The sequence below is a fragment of the Narcine bancroftii genome, chromosome 12 (assembly GCF_036971445.1).
Source record: "Narcine bancroftii isolate sNarBan1 chromosome 12, sNarBan1.hap1, whole genome shotgun sequence".
Taxonomy (NCBI): Eukaryota; Metazoa; Chordata; class Chondrichthyes; order Torpediniformes; family Narcinidae; genus Narcine; species Narcine bancroftii.
In genome coordinates, this window is record NC_091480.1 from 42,097,495 (window position 1) to 42,121,577 (window position 24,083).

Here is a 24,083-nt window from a genome sequence, read left to right on the forward strand (position 1 = left end):
TCGGACATCGTTCCCCTCACTGGGTCATTCTCCACACTGGACCGTTCTCCACACCAGGCCATTCCCCACATCGGGCCATTCCCCACTCCAGGACAAGCCCCACCCTGGGCCATTCCCCACATTGGGCCACACTCCACAACAGCTGTTCCCCATACCAGCTGTTCCCCAAACTGGGCCATTCCCCACACCAGGCTTTTACCCATATTTGGCCACTCCCCACACCAGGCCATTCCCCACAGTGGGCCATTCCCCACTCTGGGCTGTTCCACACACCAGGCTGTTTCCCTCACTGGACCACTCCCCACACCAGGCCTTTCCCCACACCAGGCATTTCCCTACACCGGGCCATTCCCCTCATAGGGCCATACTTCACACTGGACCACACGCCACACCAGGCCATTTTTCACACTCGACCATTTCCCACACTGTGCTGTTCCCCACACTGGGCTTTTCTCCACAACAGGCCATTCCCCAGACTGGGCAATTCCCCACATCGGGCTGTTCCTCACACCATGCCATTCCCCACAACAAGCCATTCCCCACAACAAGCCTTTGCCCACACCGGGCCATTCCCTATTCCAGGTCAATTCCCACACTGAGCCGTTCTCCACATTGGGCAACTCCCCAAACTGAGCTGTTCCCCACATCGGCTGTTCCCCACACCAGGCTGTTACCCACATTGGGGCTCTCCCCACACCGGTCCGTTCCCCACAGCGGGCCATTCCCAACTCTGGGCTGTTCCCCAGACCAGGCTGTTTCCTTCACTGGGCCATTCACCACAGCAGGCCTTTCCTCACATGGGGCCATTCCCTAAACTGGGCCGTTCTCCACTCCAGCCATTCTGCACACTGGGCCATTCCCCACACCGTGCTGTTTCCCAATCCCGGCCCGTCTCTACACCAGTCCGTTCCCAACATTGTGCCGTTCCCCTCGCCGGGCTATTCCCCACTCCTGTCCATTCCTTACACTGGGCTATTGCCCACCTCAGTCTTTTCCCCGAACAGGGCTGTTCCCCACAACGAGCCGTTCCCCTCACTTGGCCACTCCCCACACTGGGCCGTTCACCTCACAGGGCTGTTCTCCACACCGGGCAACACGCCACGCCAGGCCATACTTCACACAGACCATCCCCACACTGAGCCATTCTTAACAGCGGGCTGTTTCCCACATCGGGCCGTTCCCCACTCCTCACACCGAACCGTTGACCACACTGGGCCATTCCCCATTCCAGGCCAATCCCCACCCTAGGCTATTCCCCACATCAGGCCATTCCCCACACCAGGCTGTTTCCCACATTGGGCCACTCCCTACACTGGGGCATTCCCCACAGTGGGCCATTCCCCACTCCGGACTGTATCCCAGACCAGGATGTTCCCCTCACTGGGCCATTCCCCACACTTTGCAGTTCCCATATTGGGCAACTCCCCACACCAGTCCGTTCCGCTCAGCGGGCCATGCCCCACTCCGGGCTGTTCCCCAGCCCAGGCTGTTTCCCTCACTGGGCCTTAACCTACACCATGCCTTTCCCCACACGGGGCCAATCCTCACACTGGCCATTCCCCACTCCGGGCTGTTCCTCACACCGGTCATTCTCCACTCCAGACGGTTCCCATCACCAGTGCATTCCCCAAATCGGGCCATTCCCCACAATGGGCCATTCCCCACAACGGTCCTTTCCCCACTCTGGGCCGTTCCCCACACCAGGCTATTCCCCAATCCAGGCCATTACTCACACCAGGCTATTGCTCACTTCAGTCTGTTCCCCACACAGGCCTCTTGCCCATACCGGGACGTCCCCTCATTGGGCCACTACTCACATTGGGCCATTCCCCACCCTGGGCTATTCCCCACACCAGGCCATTCCCCACATTGGACCGTTCACCAGGCCAATCCCCACATTAGGTCATTCCCCACACCGGGCCATTCTTCACTCCATGCAGTGCCCAACACCAGTCCATTTCCCACAACAGTCCGTTACCCACATTGGGAAACTTGCACACTGGGCCATTTCCCACAGTGGCCAATTCCCAACTCCAGACTGTGCCACACACCAGACCGTTCCCAACACCAGGCCTTTCCCCACACAGGGCCATATCCCACATTGGGCCGTTCTCCACTCCAGGGTGCACCCCACACAAGGCCGTTCCCCACACCGGGCTAGTACCCACATTGGCCCACTTCCCACACTGGGCCATTCCCCACACCAGGCCATTCCTCACACCGTGCCGTTTCCTAAACCGGGCCGTTCCTCTCACTGGGTCGTTCTCCACACTAGACCGTTCTCCACACCGGGCCCTGTTCCCCTCACTGCGTCGTTCTCCACACTGGACCGATCTCCACTCTGGGCCATTCCCCACATTGGGCCACAGCCCACAACAGCTGTTCCCCACACCAGCTGTTCCCCAAACTGGGCCATTACCCATACCTGGCTTTTACCCATATTGGGCCACTCCCCACACCAGGCCATTCTCCACAGTGGGCCATTCTCCACTCTAGACAGTTCCCATCACCAGTCCATTCCCCAAATCGGGCCATTCCCCACACCAGGTATTTCCCCACACCGGGCCATTCCCCTCACAGGCCATATTCCACACTGGACCACACGCCACACCAGGCCATTCTTCACACTGGGCCATTCCCCACACTGTGCTGTTCCCCACACTGGGTTTTTCTCCACAACAGGCCATTCCCCACACCAGGCTCTTTCCCACAATGTTCTGTTCTCCACACCAGGCCATTCCACAGACTGGGCCATTCCCCACATCGGGCCATTACTCACACCATGCCATTCCCCACAACAAGCCTTTGCTCACAGCGGGCCATTCCCTATTCCAGGTCATTCCCCACACTGAGCCGTTCTTCACATTGGGCAACACCCCAAACCGAGCTGTTCCCCACATCGGCCCCTCCTCACATCGGGCTGTTACACACATTGGGCTACTCCCCACACCGGTCCGTTCCCCACAGCAGGCCATTCCCAGCTCCGGGCTGTTCCCCAGACCAGGCTGTTTCCCTCACTGGACCAATCCCCACAGCAGGCCTTTCCCCACATGGGGCCATTCCCTAAACTGGGCCGTTTTCCACTCCAGGCTGTGCCCCACACCAGGCCATTCCGCACACCGGGCCATACCCCACACCGTGCCGTTTCCCAATCCCGGCCCTTCCCCACACCAGTCCGTTCCCAACATTGGGCCGTTACCCTCGCCGGGCTATTCCCCACTCCTGTCCATTTCTCACACCGGGCCATTGCCCATGTCAGGCTGTTCCCCGAACAGGGCTGTTCCCCACACCGAGCAACACACCACACCTGGCCATACCCCACTCCGGACCAATCCCCACATTGGGCCGTTCCCCACTCTGGGCCACTCCTCACACCAAGCCTTTGCCCACACTGGGCCATTCCCCACTCTGGGCCACTCCTCACACCAAGCCTTTGCCCACACTGGGCCATTCCCCACTTCAGGCCAATCCCCACACTGGGCTATTCCCCACACTGGATTATTCCCCAAAATGGGCCACTCCCCACCCTGGGCTATCCCCACATCAGGCTATTCCCCACACATGGCTGTTACCCACATTGGGCCACTTCCCACACTGGGGCATTCCCCACAGTGAGCCATTCCCCACTCCGGGCTGTGCCCCAGACCAGGCTGTTCCCCACACAGGGCCATTCCCCACAGCAGGCCATTCCCCACATTGGGGCACACCTCACCCTAGGCTATGCCCACATCAGGCTGTTCCCCACACAGGGACATTCCCCACTCCGGGCTATCCTCCACTCCATGCAGTGCCCAACACCAGTCCGTTCCCCACACCAGGCCGTTACCCACATTGGGCTACTTCCCACACTGGGCCAATCCCCACAGGGGCCCATTCCCCACTCCAGATTGTGCCACACACCAGACCGCTCCCCACTCCAGGCCGTTCCCCACTCCGTGCCATTCCCCAATCTGGGCTGTTCCACACACCAGGCCTTTCCCCACATGCGGCCATTCCTCACACCGGCCATTCTCCACTCCAGGCTGTTTCCCATACAAGGCCACTCCCCACACCGTGCCATTTCCTACACCGGGCCGTTCCCCTCACTGGGTCGTTCTCCACACTGGACCGTTCTACACACCAGGCCGTTTCCCACATCGGGCCATTCCCCAGTCCAGGACAAGCCCTACACTGGGCCATTCCCCACACCGGCCATTCCCCACATTGAGCCACACCCTACACCAGCATTTCCCCAAACTGGGCCATTCACCACATCGTGTCATTTCCCAATCCCAGCCCTTCCCCACAACAGTCCGTTCCCAACATTGGGATGTTCCCCTCGCCGGGCTATTTCCCAGTCCTGTCCATTCCTCACTCCGGGCTATTGCCCATGTCAGGCTGTTCCCTGAACAGGGCTGTTCCCCACACTGGGCCATTCCCCTCACTGGGCCACTCCCCACACCGGACCATTCACCTCACAGGGTTGTTCTCCACACTGGGCAACACACCACACCAGGCCACACCCCACTCCGGACCAATCCCCACACTGGGCCATTCCCCACACCGGGCTGTTCCTTTAATCGGGCCATTCGCCACACTGGGCCACTCCTCACACCAAGCCTTTGCCCACACTGGACTTTTCCCCACTCCAGACCAATCCCCACACTGGGCTATTCCCCACACTGGGCCATTCCCCACATTTGGCCACTCCCCACCCTGGGCTATTCCCCACATCAGGCCATTCACCACACCGGGCTGTTCCCCACATCGGGCCATTCCCCACACCAGGGAATTCCCCACAGCAGGCCATTCCCCACTCTGGGCTGATCCCCAGAACAGGCTATTCCCCTCACTGGGCCGTTCTCTACACTAGGCCTTTCCTCAAACAGGGCCATTCTCCACACTGGGCCATTCCCCACACCAGGACATTCCCCACTCCAGACCAATCCCCACACTGGGCCATTCCCCACACTGGATTATTCCCCACAATGGGCCACTCCCCACCCTGGGCTATCCCCACATCAGGCCATTCCCCACACAAGGCTGTTACCCACATTGGGCCACTCCCCACACTGGGGCATTCCCCACAGTGAGCCATTCCCCACTCCGGGCTGTGCCCCAGACCAGGCTGTTCCCCACACAGGGCCATTCCCCACAGCAGGCCATTCCCCACATTGGGGCACACCACACCTTAGGCTATGCCCACATCAGGCCGTTCCCCACACAGGGACATTCCCCACTCCGGGCTATCCTCCACTCCATGCAGTGCCCAACACCAGTCCGTTCCCCACACCAGGCCGTTACCCACATTGGGCTACTTCCCACACTGGGCTAATCCCCACAGCGGCCCATTCCCCACTCCAGATTGTGCCACACACCAGACCGCTCCCCACTCCAGGCCGTTCCCCACTCCGTGCCATTCCCCAATCTGGGCTGTTCCACACACCAGGCCTTTCCCCACATGCGGCCATTCCTCACACCGGCCATTCTCCACTCCAGGCTGTTTCCCACACAAGGCCGCTCCCCACACCGCACCACTTCCTACACCGGGCCGTTCCCCTCACTGGGTCGTTCTCCACACTGGACCGTTCTCCACACCAGGCCGTTCCCCACATCGGGCCATTCCCCAGTCCAGGACAAATCCACAGACCAGGCTATTCCCCTCACTGGGCCTTTCTCTACACTAGGCCTTTCCTCAAACAGGGCTATTCTCCACACTGGGCCATTCCCCACACCGGGCCATTCCCCACTCCAGACCAATCCCCACACTGGGCCATTCCCCACTTTGGGTCACTCCCCAACATGGGCTATTCCCCACATCAGGCCATTCCCCACACCGGGCTGTTACCCATATTAGGCCACTCCCCACACCGGGGCATTCCCCACAGCATGCCATTCCCCACTCCGGGCTGTTCCGCAGACCAGGCTGTTCCCCACACCATGCCACTCCCATCACTGGTCCACTCCCCACACCATGCCACTCCCCACACCAAGCCACTCCCCATACTGGGCCATTCACCATACCGGGCCATTCCCCACACCAGGCCACTCACCTGACCCTGTCACTCCCCACACCGAGCCACTCCCCACACCAGGCCATTCACCACATTGGGCTGTTTCCCACACTGGGCCGTTTACCACACCAGGCTGTTCCCCACATCGGGCTTTTTCCCTCATCGGGCTGTTCCCCACACCAGGCCATTCCCCTTATCAGCCCATTCTGCACTCCAGGCCATTCCCCACACAGGGCCATTCCCCACACCGGGCCATTCCACACACTGGGCCATTCCCCACACGGTCCTTTCCTCACATTGTGCCGTTCCCCACATTGAGCTGTTCCCGACAACGGGCCTTCCCCAAACCAGGCCATTCACCACACCGGGCTGTATCCCTCATTGGGATGTACACCACACTGGGCCGTTCCATTCACTGGGCCACTCCCCATACCAGGATGTTCCCCACGCCGAGACATTCCCCACGCTGATCCATTCCCCTCACTGGGCCGTTCTCCACAATGGGCCATTCCCCACATGGTCTTCTCTCCACACTGTGCCGTTCCCCACACCAAGCTGTTCCCGACACCGGGCCTTCCCCATATCAATCCATTCCCCACACCAGACCACTCCCCATACTGGGAAGTTCCCCACGCCGAGACATTCCCCAGAGAAGGCAATTCCCCACACCAGGCCGTTCCCCACACCAGGCCATTTCCCACACTGGGCTGTTCCCCACACTGGGACATTCCCCTCACTGGGTCGTTGTCCACACTGGGCCATTCCCCACATGGTCCATTCCCCACACTGTGCCGTTCCCCACACCGAGCCGTTCCCTACACCGGGCCTTCCCCAAACCAGGCCGTTCACCAGAGCATACCATTCCCCACACCGTGCCGTTCTCCAAACCGGGCCACTCCCAACACTGCTGTTCCCCACACTGTGCCTTTCCCAACACTGGGCCATTCTCCAAACAAGGCCATTCCCCTCACCAGTCTGTTCTCCACACCAGGCTATTCCCCAGATCGGGCCATACCCACAATGGGCTATTCCCCACACTGTGCCATTACCCACTCCAGTCCGTTCCCCACTCTGGGCCCTTCCCCATACCATGTCGTTCCCCACAATGGTCCACTCCCCAAATAGGTCTGTTCCCCGCACCGGGCCATTCCCCACACCGAGCTGTTCTCCACACTGGGCTGTTCCCCGCACCGGGCCATTCCCCACACCGAGCTGTTCTCCACACTGGCCCATTCCCCACACTGGGCTGTTCCCCACACTGGGCCATTCTCCACACCAGGCTGTTCCCCACACTGTGCCATTCCCTCAGTGGGCCGTTCTCCAAACCAGGCCACTCCCAACACTGTGCTGTTCCCCACACTGTGCCTTTCCCCACACTGGGCTGGTCTCCACACTGGGCCATTCCTCTTACCAGTCTGTTCTCCACAACAGGCTGTTCCCCAGACCGGGCCAAACCCAACAATGGGCCATTCCCCACACTGTGCCATTACCCACTCCAGGCTGTTCCCCACACTGTGCCATTCCCTCAGTGGGCCGTTCTCCAAACCAGGCTACTCCCAACACTGTGCTGTTCCCCACTCTGTGCCTTTCCCCACACTGGGCTGTTCTCCACATTGGGCCATTCCTCTCACCAGTCTGTTCTCCACAACAGGCTGTTCCCAAGACCGGGCCATACCCCACAATGGGCCATTCCCCACACTGTGCCTTTCCCCACACTGGGCTGTCCCCCACACTGGGCCATTCTCCACACCAGGCTGTTCCCCACACTATGCCATTCCCTCAGTGGGCCATTCACCAAACTAGGCCACTCCCAACACTGTGCTGTTCACCACACTGTGCCTTTCCCCACAATGGGATGTTCTCCACACAGGGCCATTCCTCTCACCAGTCTGTTCTCCATAACAGGCCATTCCCCACAACAGGCCATTCCCCACCTTGGGCTGTTCCCCACACTGGGCCACTCTCCACACCAGGCTGTTCCCCACACTGTGCCATTCCCTCAGTGGGCCATTCTCCAAACCAGGCCACTCCAAACCAGGCCACTCCCAACACTGTGCTGTTCCTCACACTGTGCCTTTCCCCACACTGGGCTGTTCTCCACACTGGGGCATTCCTCTCACCAGTCTGTTCTACACAACAGGCTGTTCCCCAGACCGGGCCATACCCCACAATGGGCCATTCCCCACACTGTGCCATTACCCACTCCAGGCCATTCCCCACTCTGGGCCATTCCCCATACCATGTCGTTCCCCACACTGGTCCACTCCCCAAACGGGGCTGTTCTCCGCACAGGGCCATTCCCCACACCAAGCTTTTCCCCACATTGGCCCATTCCCCACATTAGGCTGTTATCCACATTGAGCTACTCTCCACATTGGCCTGTTCCCCACACCGGCCCATTCACCAAACCGAGCCGTTCACCACACCGGACTGTTTCCCACACGGGGCTTTTTCCCTCTTTGCGCTGTTGCAGACACTGGACCACTCCCCATACCGTGGCACTCCCCACATTGGGCCACTCCCCACACCGGGCCACTTACCACATAGGACTGTTCCTCACACCGGGCCTTTCTCCACACCGTAAAACTCCCCACACTGGACCACTCACCACACTGTGCCACTTCCCTCACTGAGCCACTCCCCACACCGGATCATTCACCACACCGGTCAGTTCCCCACACTGTGTCATTCCCCACAATGGACCACTCCCCACACTGGGCCACTCCCCACACCGGGCCACTCCCCACACCGGGCCGGTTCCCACACTGGGCTGTTCCCCACACTGGGCTGTTCCCTACACCGGGCCATTCGCAACACCGTTCCACTCCCCTCACAGAGCCACTCCCCACAGCTGATCATTCACCACACTGGGCGGTTCCCCACACCGGGTCACTCCCCACACCGTGCTACTCCCCACATTGGGCCACTCCCCACACCGGCCTGTTTAACACACTGGTCCGTTCACCACACCAGATCATTCACCACACTGGGCTGTTTCCCACATCAGGCTTTTTCCCTCATCGGGCTGTTCCCTACACCCGGCCTCTACGGACACCTGGCCAGTTCCCACAATGGGCTCTTCCCCACACTGGGCCGTACCCTACACCGGTCTGTTGCCGACACCGGGCCGTTCCCCACACCGTGCCACTGCCTACACCATGTCACTACGCACACCATGCCACTCCCCACACCAGGCTGTTCCCCTCTCAGGGCCGTTCCCTACACCAGGCTTTTGCCGACACCGGGCCGTTCCCAACATCGTGCCACTCCCTACACTGTCCCATTCCTACACTGTGCCTCTCCCCTCACCGAGCCACTCCCCACCCTGGACCTTTCACCACACCATGCCACTCCTCACACTGGGCCACTCCCCACACCGTGCCACTCCCCACACCGAGCCACTCCCCACACTGGGCTGTTCCCCACACCATGCCACTCCCTTCACTGGTCCACTCCCCACACCGTGCCACTCCCCACACCAATCCACTCCGACACCGGGCCATTCACCATACCGGGCCATTCCCCACACCAGGCCACTCACCACACCGTGTCACTCCCCACACCGGGCCACTCCCCACACTAGGCCATTCACCACATTGGGCTGTTTCCCACACTGGGCCGTTTACCACACCAGACTGTTCCCCACATCGGGCTTTTTCCCTCATCGGGCTGTTCCCCACACCGAGCCTCTTCCCATACCGGGCCAGTTCCCACACCGGGCTGTTCCCCACTCAGGGCCGTTCCCTACACCGGTCTGTTACCGACACTGGGCCAATCCCCACACCTTTCCACTCCCCACACTGGGCCACTCTCCACACCGTGCCACTCCCCGCACCGAGCCACTCCCCACACCAGGCCATTCACCACACTGTGCCGTTCCTCACACCGTGCCACTCCTCACACAGGGCCACTCCCCACACCATGCCACTCCCCACACCAGGCTGTTCCCCTCTCAGGTCCGTTCCCTACACCAGGCTTTTGCCGACACCGGGCCGTTCCCAACATCGTGCCACTCCCTACACTGTGCCATCCCTACACTGTGCCTCTCCCCTCACCGAGCCACTCCCCACCCTGGACCTTTCACCACACCATGCCACTCCTCACACTGGGCCACTCCCCACACCGTGCCACTCCCCACACCGAGCCACTCCCCACACTGGGCTGTTCCCCACACCATGCCACTCCCTTCACTGGTCCACTCCCCACACCGTGCCACTCCCCACACCAACCCACTCCGACACCGGGCCATTCACAATACCGGGCCATTATCCACACCAGGCCACTCACCACACCGTATCACTCCCCACACCGGGCCACTCCCCACACTAGGCCATTCACCACATTGGGCTGTTTCCCACACTGGGCCGTTTACCACACCAGACTGTTCCCCACATCGGGCTTTTTCCCTCATCGGGCTGTTCTCCACACCGAGCCTCTTCCCATACCGGGCCAGTTCCCACACCGGGCTGTTCCCCACTCAGGGCCGTTCCCTACACCGGGCTGTTACCGACACTGGGCCAATCCCCACACCTTTCCACTCCCCACACTGGGCCACTCTCCACACCGTGCCACTCCCCGCACCGAGCCACTCCCCACACCAGGCCATTCACCACACTGTGCCATTCCCCACACCATGCCACTCTTCACACTGGGCCACTCACCACACCATGCCACTCCCCACACCATGCCACTCCCCACACCGGGCCACTCCCCACACCTGGCCAGTTCCCACACTGGGCTGTTCCCCATACTGGGCTGTTCCCTACACCGGGCCATTCGCAACACCGTGCCACTTCCCACACTGGGCCACTCCCCACACTGTTCCACTCCCCTCACAGAGCCACTCCCCACACCGTGGATAATCCACCACACTGGGCGGTTCCCCACACTGGGTCACTCCCCACACCGTGCTACTCCCCACATTGGGCCACTCCCCACACCGGCCTGTTTCCCACACTGGTCCGTTCACCACACCAGATCATTCACCACACCGGGCTGTTTCCCACATCAGGCTTTTTCCCTCATCGGGCTGTTCCCTACACCCGGCCTCTACGCACACCTGGCCAGTTACCACAATGGGCTCTTCCCCACACTGGGCCGTACCCTACACCGGTCTGTTGCCGACACCGGGCCGTTCCCCACACCGTGCCACTGCCTACACCATGTCACTACGCACACCGAGCCACTCCCCACACCATGCCACTCCCTCACCGAGCCACTCCCCACACTGGACCTTTCACCACACCCCGGCCGTTCCCCACACCGGGCCACTCTCCACACCGGGGCACTCCCCACACCGTGCCACTCCCCACACTGAGCCACTCCCCACACAGGGCCATTCATCACACCGGGCCGTTCCCCAGACTGTGCCACTCCTCACACTGGGCCACTCCCCACACCGTGCCACTCCCAACACCGAGCCACTCCCAACACTGGGCTGTTCCCCACACTGGGCCACTCCCTACACCATGCCACTCCCCACACCAAGCCACTCCTCACATTGGGCCACTCCCCACACTGGGCCACTCCCCACACCGTGCCACTCCCCACACCGAGCCACTCCTCACACCGGGCCATTCACCACACTGTGCCGTTCCTCACACCGTGCCACTCCTCACACTGGGCCACTCCCCACACCATGCCACTCCCCACACCAGGCTGTTCCCCTCTCAGGGCCGTTCCCTACACCAGGCTTTTGCCGACACCGGGCCGTTCCCAACATCGTGCCACTCCCTACACTGTGCCATCCCTACACTGTGCCTCTCCCCTCACCGAGCCACTCCCCACCCTGGACCTTTCACCACACCATGCCACTCCTCATACTGGGCCACTCCCCACACCGTGCCACTCCCCACACCGTGCCACTCCCCACACCAACCCACTCCGACACCGGGCCAATCACCATACCGGGCCATTCCCCACACCAGGCCACTCACCACACTGTGTCACTCCCCACACCGGGCCACTCCCCACACTAGGCCATTCACCACATTGGGCTGTTTCCCACACTGGGCCATTTACCACACCAGACTGTTCCCCACATCGGGCTTTTTCCCTCATCGGCTGTTCCCCACACCGAGCCTCTTCCCATACCGGGCCAGTTCCCACACCGGGCTGTTCCCCACCCAGGGCCGTTCCCTACACCGGGCTGTTACCGACACTGGGCCAATCCCCACACCTTTCCACTCCCCACACTGGGCCACTCCCCACACCGTGCCACTCCCCGCACCGAGCCACTCCCCACACCAGGCCATTCACCACACCGGGCCGTTCCCCACACCGTGCCTCTCTTCACACTGGGCCACTCCCCACACCATGCCACTCCCCACACTGGCCCACTCACCACACAGTGCCACTCCCCACACCAGGCTTCTCCCCACACCAGGGCATTCACCACATCGGGCTGTTCCCCACACCGGACCATTCCCCACATCGTGCCACTCCCCACACTGGGCCATTCACCACACTGTTGGAGGCTTCACTCTGCGAAGTTAGACTCTGAACTTGTGAATTGCCCAGGCAGCTCGTGTCAGCACGCATGACAAGACATGGAAATGTAGCAGGTGTCTGCTGGTCTGAGCTGGGATGGTCCCAACTGGCCCCAGTGAACATGAACATGAGTTGAGAAATGGCATGAATCAGAATTCCTGCTGGGAATGTGCTACAACTGGGAAACACCAGAGTGCAGGGACCAGACCATTGGGGTAATGCCAAGTTGAAGCAATGGGGAATAGTCAAAGCCTGGATGAAAGAGATACAGAGAGGTGATGAGGACACTAGAGAGTCATTTGAGCAGACAGCATGCAAACTTTGGCCCATCAAGTCTGTACTGATTATCAATCACACCTTAACATTAGGCATGGTTAGCATAGAGGTTGGCAGAGTGCCATTACAGCACCAGCGATCCAGACCAGGGTTAAAATCCTGTGCTGTCTGTAAAGAGTTTGTACATTCTCCCTGTGTCAGTGGGAGCTCCAGTTTCCTCCCACAGCTTGAAACGTACTGTGGGTGTAGGTTAATGGGGTGTAAACCTGTGGGACAAAGTGGCCTGTTACCGTGCTGTATGTCTAAACTAAAAACAAAATAAATTTGACACTTATTTCTGGTATTGCCATTTTTTTTATCCTTACGTTCCCAGAAAAGATTTTACCTCGAAATCTATTCCATGAGGAACTCAGGTTGCATCGTCCAACTGCTCCAAGACTCTAAAATGTCAAGCAAAAGTGGAGATAGCTGTGGGTGATGGAGTATAGAAAGGAAACAAAGAAACGCTGGATATACTCAGTGGTTTTGACAAGAGGTCACCAAGCTGAACAGTAACTCTTTCTCTCTCCTGATGTGAAGCTTTCTGACTGGCTGAATGTTCTTAGAGACCCCAATAAATGAGCTTGGCTTAAAAGTTAACCAATTCCAGTTTTAAAAGCACAGAGCAGAGTCTTTGACACTGTGCAGAATAGTCTTTATGAAGTCAGTCAAATCATGCCCAGAAATACATGGTGTTTCATGAAAGAATCCTGACTTCAGTGCATTGAGGAGTTTGTTAGACTTTGCATTTATTTTCCATTTGATCTGCAACTCCGTACACAAAGTTTAGCCCGGGTTCACTACAGGTTGTTATCAGGATCATACTTGATGGCCAACAGCAGAGTAGCCAAAAGTGGCAGCCATCCAGACAGGCTCTTCCTCAATAACCAAGCTCACAGCATATCCTTTCATATATCGATAATCAGAACGATTGGCGTAGCGGTTAGCGCATAGTCGTTACAGCAGCAGCGATCGGGACTGAGAGGTTGAAAATGTCCGTGAACACTCTGGCTAGTTGGTTGGTGCAGATTTTCAGTTCCCTGCCAGGTACGCTGTCGGGGCCTGTCGCCTTATGAGAGTTCACCCTCTTGAATGATGCTCTGATGTTGCCCTCAGAGAAAGATATCACAGGGTCCTCAGGCTTATCAGGGATTCTGATAGGGAGCGTTTGGTTCTTCTTCTCAAAGCGGGCATAGAAGGTGTTCATCTCATGGGGTAATGAAGCATTGCAGCCATTTATAGTGTTTGCCCTCACTTTGTGGGCTGTAATGGTCTGCACTCCCTGCCGTAGCTGGCGTGTATCTGGAATGTATGCAAGTTGCCATGGTTCAAGGAGGCAGCTAACCATCATCTTCTCGAGGGCAGTTGGAGGTGGAGAGGGTGGTTGTAGGTCAATTGGGTGTAGTTGGGTGGCACAGGCTTGTGGGCAGGAAGGGCTTGTTACCATGATGGAGGTCTAAATTTAGAATTTAAGTTTAAAAAAAATCTGAAGATGCTGAGGTTGAGTTCAAAACACAAAATCATAAAAGGAAGAGGAAAGAAGGCTAAGAAGGAGAGCCCTCTCCCCCATCCTTTCTCAGCTTTGCTCTCTTCTACCCTCCCTGTACATCGCTGCATTCCCCCCCCCCCACTCCTCTCCCCCACCCCTCCACATTTTGATTCAGGAGTCGACTTGTTCCTCCTTTTCCCTGCCAAAGGTCTCAGGCCGGAATGTTGATTGTCCTTTAATTCCTCTAGATGCTGAGTGACCTGCTGAGTTGCTCCAGGTATTTAATAGATTCAATGGTTTTAAAGTGATTTTTCTTTAAGGGAGGACAGGTAGATGCATAGGAGGTTTAAAAATAGAATTGGACCAGTTTGACAGCTAAAGCTAAAGTTAATTTCAGACAATAAGACATGGTAGCAGAAATAGGCCATTCAGCCCATTGAGGCTGTCCTACCATTTAATCATGAGCTGATCCATTTTCCCACACAGCTCCACTCAAGTAGCGTTGGTGCAAGTGGAGCATCTCCTGTGGTCACAGGGGTAGTTTGACAAAGGGGCAGTTGGTGAGAAGGGAAGAAAGAACCAGGGAGTCACGGAGGGAGTGGTTCCTGTGGAAGGCGGAGAGAGGAGGAGAATGGAAGATGTGACTCATGGTGGGATCACATAGTAGATTGCAGAAATGGTGGAAATGGTATGTTTGATGTGGAGGCAGGTGGGATAGTAGGTGAGGACAAGGAAAATGCTGTCCTTGTAACACATGGGGCGGAAGGGGCCAGGGCAGATGTGCGGGTAATGGCGGATATGTGGGTGAGAGCCAAGTTGATGGTGTAAAAGCAAAGTCACATTGTTTGAAGAAGGAGAAGATCTCAGTTAATCTGGCATGGAAGGCCTTGTCCGAAGTGACAGAGATGGACGAGTCGAGATAAAGGTATAGAATCCTTACAGGGGACAGCGAGTGAAGAGGTGTATTTTGGTTGAGCTGCAAGTGTGAAAGCAGCACTGACCTCATTAAAAAGTGATTTAAGAAAATATGACTTTTTTTCTGGAAAGTGTGCCACTGGGAGACTTGAACTGGTGTGTACTGACCTGTGGGAAGGCTTGACCTTGATTGGCAGGTGAGGTGACGTCCAATCAGGTTCCAGACAGAGAGGTCACATGACCTTCCATAATCCATACTACAGGAGATTACTTTGCCATGTTGCTTATGCTTGTTAAGAATGATAAGATTCTTCCCACAAATTATTTTCTCATGGGTGATAAGAGTTTAGTCAGATTTACTATTCATTTAAAATATAGTAAGTCCAGGATTGTAGATCCCTGCAAAGGATTAATTGGTCTGTATATATTGACCCTAGTGTTCTTAACTCAGTGGATGGGAAGCCTTGGGATGAGGGTGGCAATTAAAGGGAATAGCGAGGAATTAAAATGGGATTAATGTAGAATTTGGCATAAATAGATGCTTGATAGTTAGTGTGAATCTGGTGGGCTGAAGGGTTCTCCTTGCGGGAACACGACATGACTTCAATGGGAGTGTTCTCTGACTAGAGAAGATTGCATGGATAGTGAGGGGTAAGACTGCAGAGTGAAAGGTGATGGGTGAATAGATGTTGGGAGCGAGAATGGAGCCCAGAGAGATTTGGAGGGGCATGTAGAATGAGGGCTTCAGAAGCCAATGAGTGCAGGTGAGTGCGCAGAAGAGGAGGTAATTGGCAATTTGAGTTATAACATGCGAATGTGGTACATGCTCTGTTTCAGGGTCAGTGGGGGTGAGAGGGATAGGGACGTCAGCGACGGAAACCAGGAGAACACAAGAAAGGGAAGATGCTAGAACCTGGTGTAAACAGAAACAATCTACTGGCTTGAGAAACATCAGAGGGAGAGAAAGAACCATTACTCTTACCAAGGCCAATGGTGAAAGAGCCCATGACTGTGGACAGAAGTCCCTGAATGGTTGACCTTGACCCTGCAATGTTCCTTGCTGGGGACAAGCTGCAGGTCCTTCCTTGGCGTGGTGTCTTCAGCTGTGGCAAGGAGAAAGGTAATGTGGAACTCCTCCCACATCTGCAAGTCAAATTTCTGCAATCCCATCATCAGAGCCTTAGGAAGGGTAATATGTGCCTGGTAAAGTTTGAAAATAAATCTTAATGAGCAACCACAGTGTTGTGTTTAATTGTAGGATTTCATCGTAGTACCAAGTGATTTAAAATTCAAAAAGAATTATTACTTTTCAACACAGCAAGTGTGAAAGGAGCACTGTCCTCATTAAAAAGTGATTTAAGAAAATGTGATTTTTTTTCTGGAAAGTGTGCCACTGGGAGACTTGTCAAGTCCTGTGAATTGACATCAGAGGCATCTTGTCTTTATATAGCACCTTACTGTGCAGAAATGACCCAAAGCAGAGGAGGCAGACAATAAAAGATGCCAAGCTGAACGAGGAGCTTGTTCTGAGAGGTGGGTTGTAATGTGGGTCAAAGGAGAAGTGGGATGTTTGGAGAGATAGTGGAACTTAGACAGAATCTAAGGAGATCATTGGGGGTAATAGAAAGGAAAGCAGTGGGCAGAATCAGAGACCAGGGGACGGCGCGATTAGCATAGTGGTTAGCTCAATGCTGTTACAATGCTAGAGACCCATGTTTGAATTCAGCGTTGTCTGTATGAAGTTTGCATGCTCTCCTTGTGTCTGTGTGGGTTTCCTCCGGGTGTTCCGGTTTCCACCCACCCTTCAAAACTTACGGGGGTTGTAGGTTAATTGGGTATAATTGGGCAGCAATAACTTGTGAGTCAGAAGGGCCTGTTACCGTGCTGAGTGACTACATTCTGCCTGACCCACAGGAAGAAGAATCTCAGGGTTATATGGGAATGTCATGTATGTGGTCTGACAATAACTTTGAACTTTGAACTTTTCACATTCATCCATCTTTAGGCATTGGAGATTTGCTGGAAAAACCCACCTTCATTGCTGGTTTTGCAGTTGAACCTTGTGAAGGTGGGGGTGAGCCACCTTCTTGAACTATGGGAACCCTTCTGGTGAAGATACTTACACAGGAATAATGGAGGTAAAATCTCTGGGTTTGAGATGAAGAGATTACTAAAGCCAGCAGTATATTCTGAGTCAGCCTTGGTGGGCCTTGGTGGGGAACCTCTACCATATGTTCTCATATGCCTGAAGTCCATGGCTGGTCCATGCCCAGATGAGTAAACTGCAGCATATTTTGGAACCACACTATGTTGGCAGTGGAGTGAATGAATGATTCATTGTGGTGCTAATCAAGTGATGTGCTTTGGCCCAGATGGTGCCAGTCTTCTTGAGAGCTGTTGGAATGTCACGGCACTGGGCAAGTGGAGAGCATTTCACTTGTCACACACCCTGCAGTCTGTGCGACGGGTTATCCGTGTACTTAGTGGAGAGCATTCCACTTGTTACACACCCTGCAGTCTGCGCGATGGGTTATCTCTGTGCTTTGAGTGTTGCCACAAAGTGGCAGCTCTTCCTCTTGCACTCTGGGCAAAATCCTGGGGATTGTTCAAGAGACAGATTCTCCTAAAATTTGAAGTCCCTAAAAATTGGGGGCTTGATGGTCAAGGTCTAAAGTCAACAGGTATCCACTAGGTCTTTGCTTATGGCTGAGAGATGTACAGATGCGATTATGTGAGCAGATGTCATTGTATCAGTGCTGTGGAACAGCAGAATGAGGTGAGGATGTTCTTGATTAGTGATGCTGTCAAGGCTCTCTGATTCTTTATTCCAATGAAATTGGCTGGGAACCACCTTGTCTTAATCAGTTCCGTGGGTCCTCCATTCATACACCTGGAGAATAGCACTGACCAAACGTCCCACTGATTAACAAGCTGGTACCACTGAAGTTGAGTGAAACACAAAAGTCTGCAGACACTATGATTGAGGTCTAATCTACATCAGAGAGAATGCGAGATCGATTTGTTGAGTGCATTGGCTCTGTCCACCCCATTAGCGTACATCTCCTGGTGGATGCCCATTTTAATTCTCCACTCCATTCTCATGTCTGTTCATGGTCTCATGCACTGCCAGACTGAGACCACCCACAAATTGGAAGAACACCTCATCTTCCATCTGGGCACCCTCCAACCGGATGGACTTCTCCAGTTTCCATTGAATATTCCCCCACCCACCCTCACACATCTTCACCTTGACTTCTTTCCCCTTCTCCCTCTGTCTCCTTTCACAGTCAAAATCAATTCTCACCTTTTGTCTGTTGGTCTGAACTTCTCCCCCTCCCATTCTTCCCTCTTTCTTTCCCCAGCCCTTAATTCTGATGCCTGTATTTTTTTACTCACAACTTGAGGAAGGGGCTCAAGCCTAAAACGTTGTTGATATATGAGAACATAAGGATATAAGAACATAAGAAATAGGAGCAGGAGTCGGCCATCCGGCCCGTTGAGCCTGCTCCACCATTCAATATGATCATGGCTGATCTGATCATTGACTCAACTCCACCTACCTGCCTTCTCCCCATATCCCTTAATTCCTTTTTTTATGTACAAATCTATCTAACTCAACCTTAAATATGTTTAATGAAGTCGCCTCAACTGCTTCCCTGGGTAGAGAATTCCACAGATTCACTACTCTCTGGGCAAAATAAATTTTCCTCATCATCTTAAATCTATTCCCCTGAATCTTGAGGCTGTGTCTCCTAGTTCTGGTGAAAACAATTTTCCTGCCTCTATCTTATCAATCCCTTTCATAATTTTATATATTTCTATAGCATCTCCTCTCATTCTTCTGAACTTGAGTGAGTATAATTTCAGTCTATTTAGTCTCCTTGTAGGTCAACCCCCTCATCTTCGGGACCAACCTGGTGAACCTCCTCTGGACTACCTCCAAGACCAGTATATCCTTCCTCAGGCATGGAGACCAGAACTGCACACAGAACTCCAGGGGTGGCCTCACCAGTATCTTGTACAGTTGCAGCAGGATCTCCCTGCTCTTGAATTCAATTCCTCCAGCGATGAAGACCAACATTACATTTGCCTTCTTAATAACCTGTTATACCTGCAACCCAACTTTTTGCGATTCATGCTCAAGCACTCCCAAGTTCTTTTGCTAAAATTTTTCATTATTTAAATAATAATCTGCTCTTCTATTTTTCCCACCAAAGTGGATGACTTTGCATTTACTAACATTGTACTCCATCTGCCAGACTTTTGCCCATTCACCTAACTTAACTATATCCTTCTGCAGCCTCTCCACATCCTCCGTACAGTTTGCTTTTCCTCTCAATTTAGTATCAGCCACAAATTTGGCTACACGACACTCTGTCCCCTCTTCCAGCACCGACCCATGTGGCATCCCACTTGCCACTGTCTGCCAATTAGAAAAACACCCATTTATCCCAACTCTGCCTTCTGTCAGTTAACCAATGCCAACTTAATCCATGCCAATATATTTCCCCTAACTCCATTCATCTGTATCTTATTGATAAGTCTCTTATGCGGCACCTTATCAAATGCCTTCTGGAAATCCAAATATACAACATCAACCTGTTCCCCTCTATCTACCACACCCATTATATCCTCAAAGAACTCCAGCAAGTTTCTCAAGCAAGACCTGCCCTTTCTGAATCCATGCTGCTTCTGCCAGATGGAATCTTTTTGTTCTAAATATCTCAGTTTTTCATCCTTAATGACAGCTTCAAGCATTTTCCCGACTACAGACATTAGGCTAACTGAATGATAGTTATCTGTCTTCTGCTTACATCCATTTTTAAAAAGTACCGGGACCTGCCCAGAATACAGAGAATTTTGGTGAATGACCTCCAACTCATCGACTGTAACTCCCGCCATTTCCCTCAGTACCCTGGGATGCATCCTATCAGGACCTGGGGATTTGTCCACTTTCAGTCCCATTAGTTTGCTCATCACTATCTCTTTTGTAACAATTATTTTATTAAGCCCCTCACCTCCCTTCACATCCCTATCACCATTCTAGGATGTTGGACGTGTCTTCCACTGTGAAGACTGACGCAAAGTATTTGTTCAATGCCTCAGCCATTTCCTCATTACTCAATATCAATCTCCCTTTCTCATCTTCTAAGGGACCCTCTTTCATTTTATATATTTATAAAATTCTTGGCTAAATTTGTGCTAATTTACCATCATAATCCTTCTTTCCTTTCCTTATTTCCTGTTTAGTTGTCCTTTGTTAGCTTTCAAAGTTTTCCCAATCCTTCAGTTTCCCACTACTCTTGGCTACTTTGTACACATTGAGCTTTTAATTTTATCTTTCCTTTATTTCCTTAGTTAACCAAGGCAGACACTTCCCTCTCTTGCTGCCCTTATTTTTAACGGGAATATATTTTTGTTGAGCACTGCGTAAAATCTCCCCTGTTCAAGCATAATACACTAGTTTTAGATCTAACTCTTGCACCCTCCATCTGTATGAGAAATTTAAACATACTAGATAGTTAATGCACAATACTAAATCTAAAATAGCATTCTCCCTTGTTGGTTCCTTAACATGCTGCTCAAGAAAGCTATCACGGATGCATTCTATGAAGTCATCCTCCCAACTCCTTCGACCAACTTGATTTTCCAAAGCTACGTGAAGTTAAAGTCCCCGACGACAACTGCCATTCGTTCTTACATGCCTCCGTTATGCCTGTGCCACTGTGCTATTGTTATTTGGTGGGCAATAGACAACCCCGACAGTGATTTTTTTTTCCCTTTATTATTCTTAATCTCTACCCAGATGGATTTAACATTCTATTCCTTAGATCTGATATTGTCTCTCACTATTGCCTGATTTCATCCTTGATTAAGAGCTCCACCCCAGCACCTTTACCATCATCCTACATTTTCGTACTTGAATATTTAATTCCCAATCGTACCCATCTTGCAACCATGTTTATTTACCTCCTCTGCCCACTGTGAAACCGGATACAGCATTTCTGTATTTTGACCAGCAAAGTTAACCCTGGAAGCCTTGAAATTAAAATGTTTAGTGGGCGCAAAGTAGGCAGCGGACAGATAACACTTGTGTTAATAGGTTTTGCCCATATTTACACCCACGTGAAAGATTAAAGTTAATGGTGCCCTAATCTGATCTGCTGGATAAACCCAGCGGGTCGAGCAGCATTAATGAGATAGAAAGAGCGGGCAATATTTCTGGAAAAGTCCCTTTATCAAGACAAATCTCAACAAGCCAAGTCTCTCGTGAGTCTTGCTGGATTTCTGGTGCTGACTATCTCAAGTATTACTGAATATTTGAACACCCACAATATGTCCTGATGAGAGTTTCAACCACGTGGGTCTGAATCTCGGCTGGAGCTGTTCACATTGTATTCGTTATCACTGGAGGCTTGAACTGAGCATTATTTAAGGGGCAGGCCCGTTTCTCCTGTACTCATTGCAGATTGCCATACAATCATCTCCAAACGACCTGATCCATTTAATTCCATTACAAAGAAAGGATGAGGAGCTGGAGAGAACCATTGCCCCCCTTGTGCCTGCTCCACTGCAGATCTGGAGGTGACTTTGTCTGCAATCCTACGTAGCAGGAGTAACCTTTCAAAGTCTTGAGCAATCACATCATTCTTTTTTAATACTTTAATTATAATTTTTTAAACCACATACATTCAGTTCAAATATTCTGACAATTGTCCAAATTCTGCTTCCACTGAGGCAGGAGAGTTCCAAATACTCTGGGGGGAAGACAAAAAAAATCACTTCATTTCTATTTTAACGAGTGAGATTTACATTTCAGCAGAAGACTCTTATTTTTAGATTCTCCCACAAGGATAAATACCTTCTTCACCTCCACCCTGTTGAGACACTTCTGAGTCTTGATGGTGTACTTTATTTGAATCAGTTTGTGTCGTAGTGACTTATTCTTTCACATTCCAACTTAGGTTTAGTGGAATTGTGAAAGAGTAAGTTTAATGAATAAGCTTAACAAAGGGTTAATGAATTGGGTGAGAATATAGCTGCCTTGTAATCTAAGTGAGAATGTGACTGCCTTCTAACATGACCTTCCCTGTGCTGCAGAGAGATTGTAACCAACACCAAGGACATCCTGCTTTTTGCCAGCTTGTCTGCAGACACCACAAGGGAACATATTGTTGTAAAAACAGGAATCGCCAGCTGCGTGAAACTCTGGTGAAACTTGTAGGGTATCACGCAGACACCTGCCCAAAGGTGCATAAAAATGGATGGACACTCTGTATGCTTTGAGTGGGGCTCAGTGTAGAGAACGAGTTACTGAACTCTTTCTTTGTACCTCTTACTCTCACCAGTGTTATAAAGGGCTGAATAAAGAAACTGTAATCATATTTTTCAACCATCTATCTTTTCAGGTTTCAAGGAGTGGGTTAGATTGGGAATAAACTGTTTTAGGGATATTTACATTCAAGGTAATTTTGCTTCATTTGAACAACTAACAGTTAAATGTAATCTTCCAAACAGGCATTTTTTTAGATACCTACATATTAGGCATTTTGCTCAGTCCAAACTTTCTAACTTCCAAAAACCAATATCTTTGATTTACTTTTTGAGCTAAAGTTTTCTCATGGTGGATTGATAGCAATTATTTATGATAACTTGAAGGATGTAAGAATATGTTCAGGGACAGGAATCAAGAATGAATGGGAATGAGATTTGAATACATCAATACCAGACGAAGACTGGGATAACACACGTGATCTGATTAACAATATTTCATTATACAGCATTGTTTACTACAATTTAAAGTGGTACATAGAATACATATGTCCAAAGTTAAACTATCTCATTTTTATCCTAATGTTGATCCACTATGTGACAAATGTAAAATCTTTGAGGCCTCTCTGATTCATGTTTAGGGAATGTCCAAAATTAAAAGAATTTGGGAACAATTTTTCCCAACGTTATCAGAGATTCTCAGGATTAAATTGGAACTTTGCCCCTTTATTGCTTTGTTTGTTATTCTCGAGAAGAGAACATTTCCTTGAATTTAATTCAAAAAAGAATCATAGCTTTTACTTCATTGATGGACAGATGAGAAATTTGGATGAAATAGAAAGATAATTTATCACCAACTCATTTGCAATGGGTGCAGGATATAATGTCTTGCTTGAGCTTGGAGAAAGTTAGATATTGTAGCAGCCTGATAGGCTGGTGGTTGAATGCAGTGATCCCGGAAGGACCACACCAACTAAATGGGCTTTCTCCCTGGGGCAGACTGCGCGGCGGGAAACAATAAGTATTGGTGGGAATGCTGACCAATCGGCAGTCAATAAGCCCATGACGTCATTTCTGCCGGAAGCAGTGGGACTATATAAGGCAGGGCAAACCATTCAATAAAGCAGTATTGACAGTACTTTCAGCATATGCATGTTGTACTTCTGTGCCCTGGTGTAGCATGTGCTACATTGGTGACCCTGGCTGGTCCAAATGGCGTTTTGGACCCAGTGATGAAAGAACAAGCAACACTCCACACAGTTTCAGTGAAATTGCCGCCATTCTGGACTTCCCAGCTGCTGGTGAGGTTCAAGCAGGCCGAGGTCCGATTCCAGCTATCACGGATCACAGCTGATGCCACAAGGTGGCACCACTACATGGTGAACTCCCTTGACCAGGATACAGCCGCCAGGATCATTGATTTCCTCTGGGAGCCTCCAGAGCAAGGCAAATATGTGGCCCTAAAATAAATGTAACCCACACTTTTGCACGCAAGCATATGGCCTGACAGTTGCACATGGACAGTTTGAGTGAGAGTTAGCTTTAACCAATGGGCACAAACCTTGCCTGCTCTTTGAGCAGATCTTCCTGGAGCGACTACCAGAGGAGAT

At 52.5% G+C, this 24,083-nt stretch overlaps 1 protein-coding gene across 1 annotated transcript; it reads left to right on the plus strand.

Moving 5' to 3' along the window:
- The first annotated feature begins 9,064 nt into the window (after window positions 1-9,064).
- Window positions 9,065-10,855, plus strand: LOC138746607 (uncharacterized protein DKFZp434B061-like). The gene has a single exon (XM_069904899.1). The coding sequence runs from the start codon at window positions 9,065-9,067 to the stop codon at window positions 10,853-10,855; it is 1,791 nt and encodes a 596-aa protein (XP_069761000.1).
- Window positions 10,856-24,083: the final 13,228 nt, after the last annotated feature.

What these genes read in the sequence shown, in the direction of transcription:
- LOC138746607 (XM_069904899.1), top strand. Translation starts at nt 9,065, where the DNA reads ATGGGCTCTTCCCCACACTGGGCCGTACCCTACACCGGTCTGTTGCCG.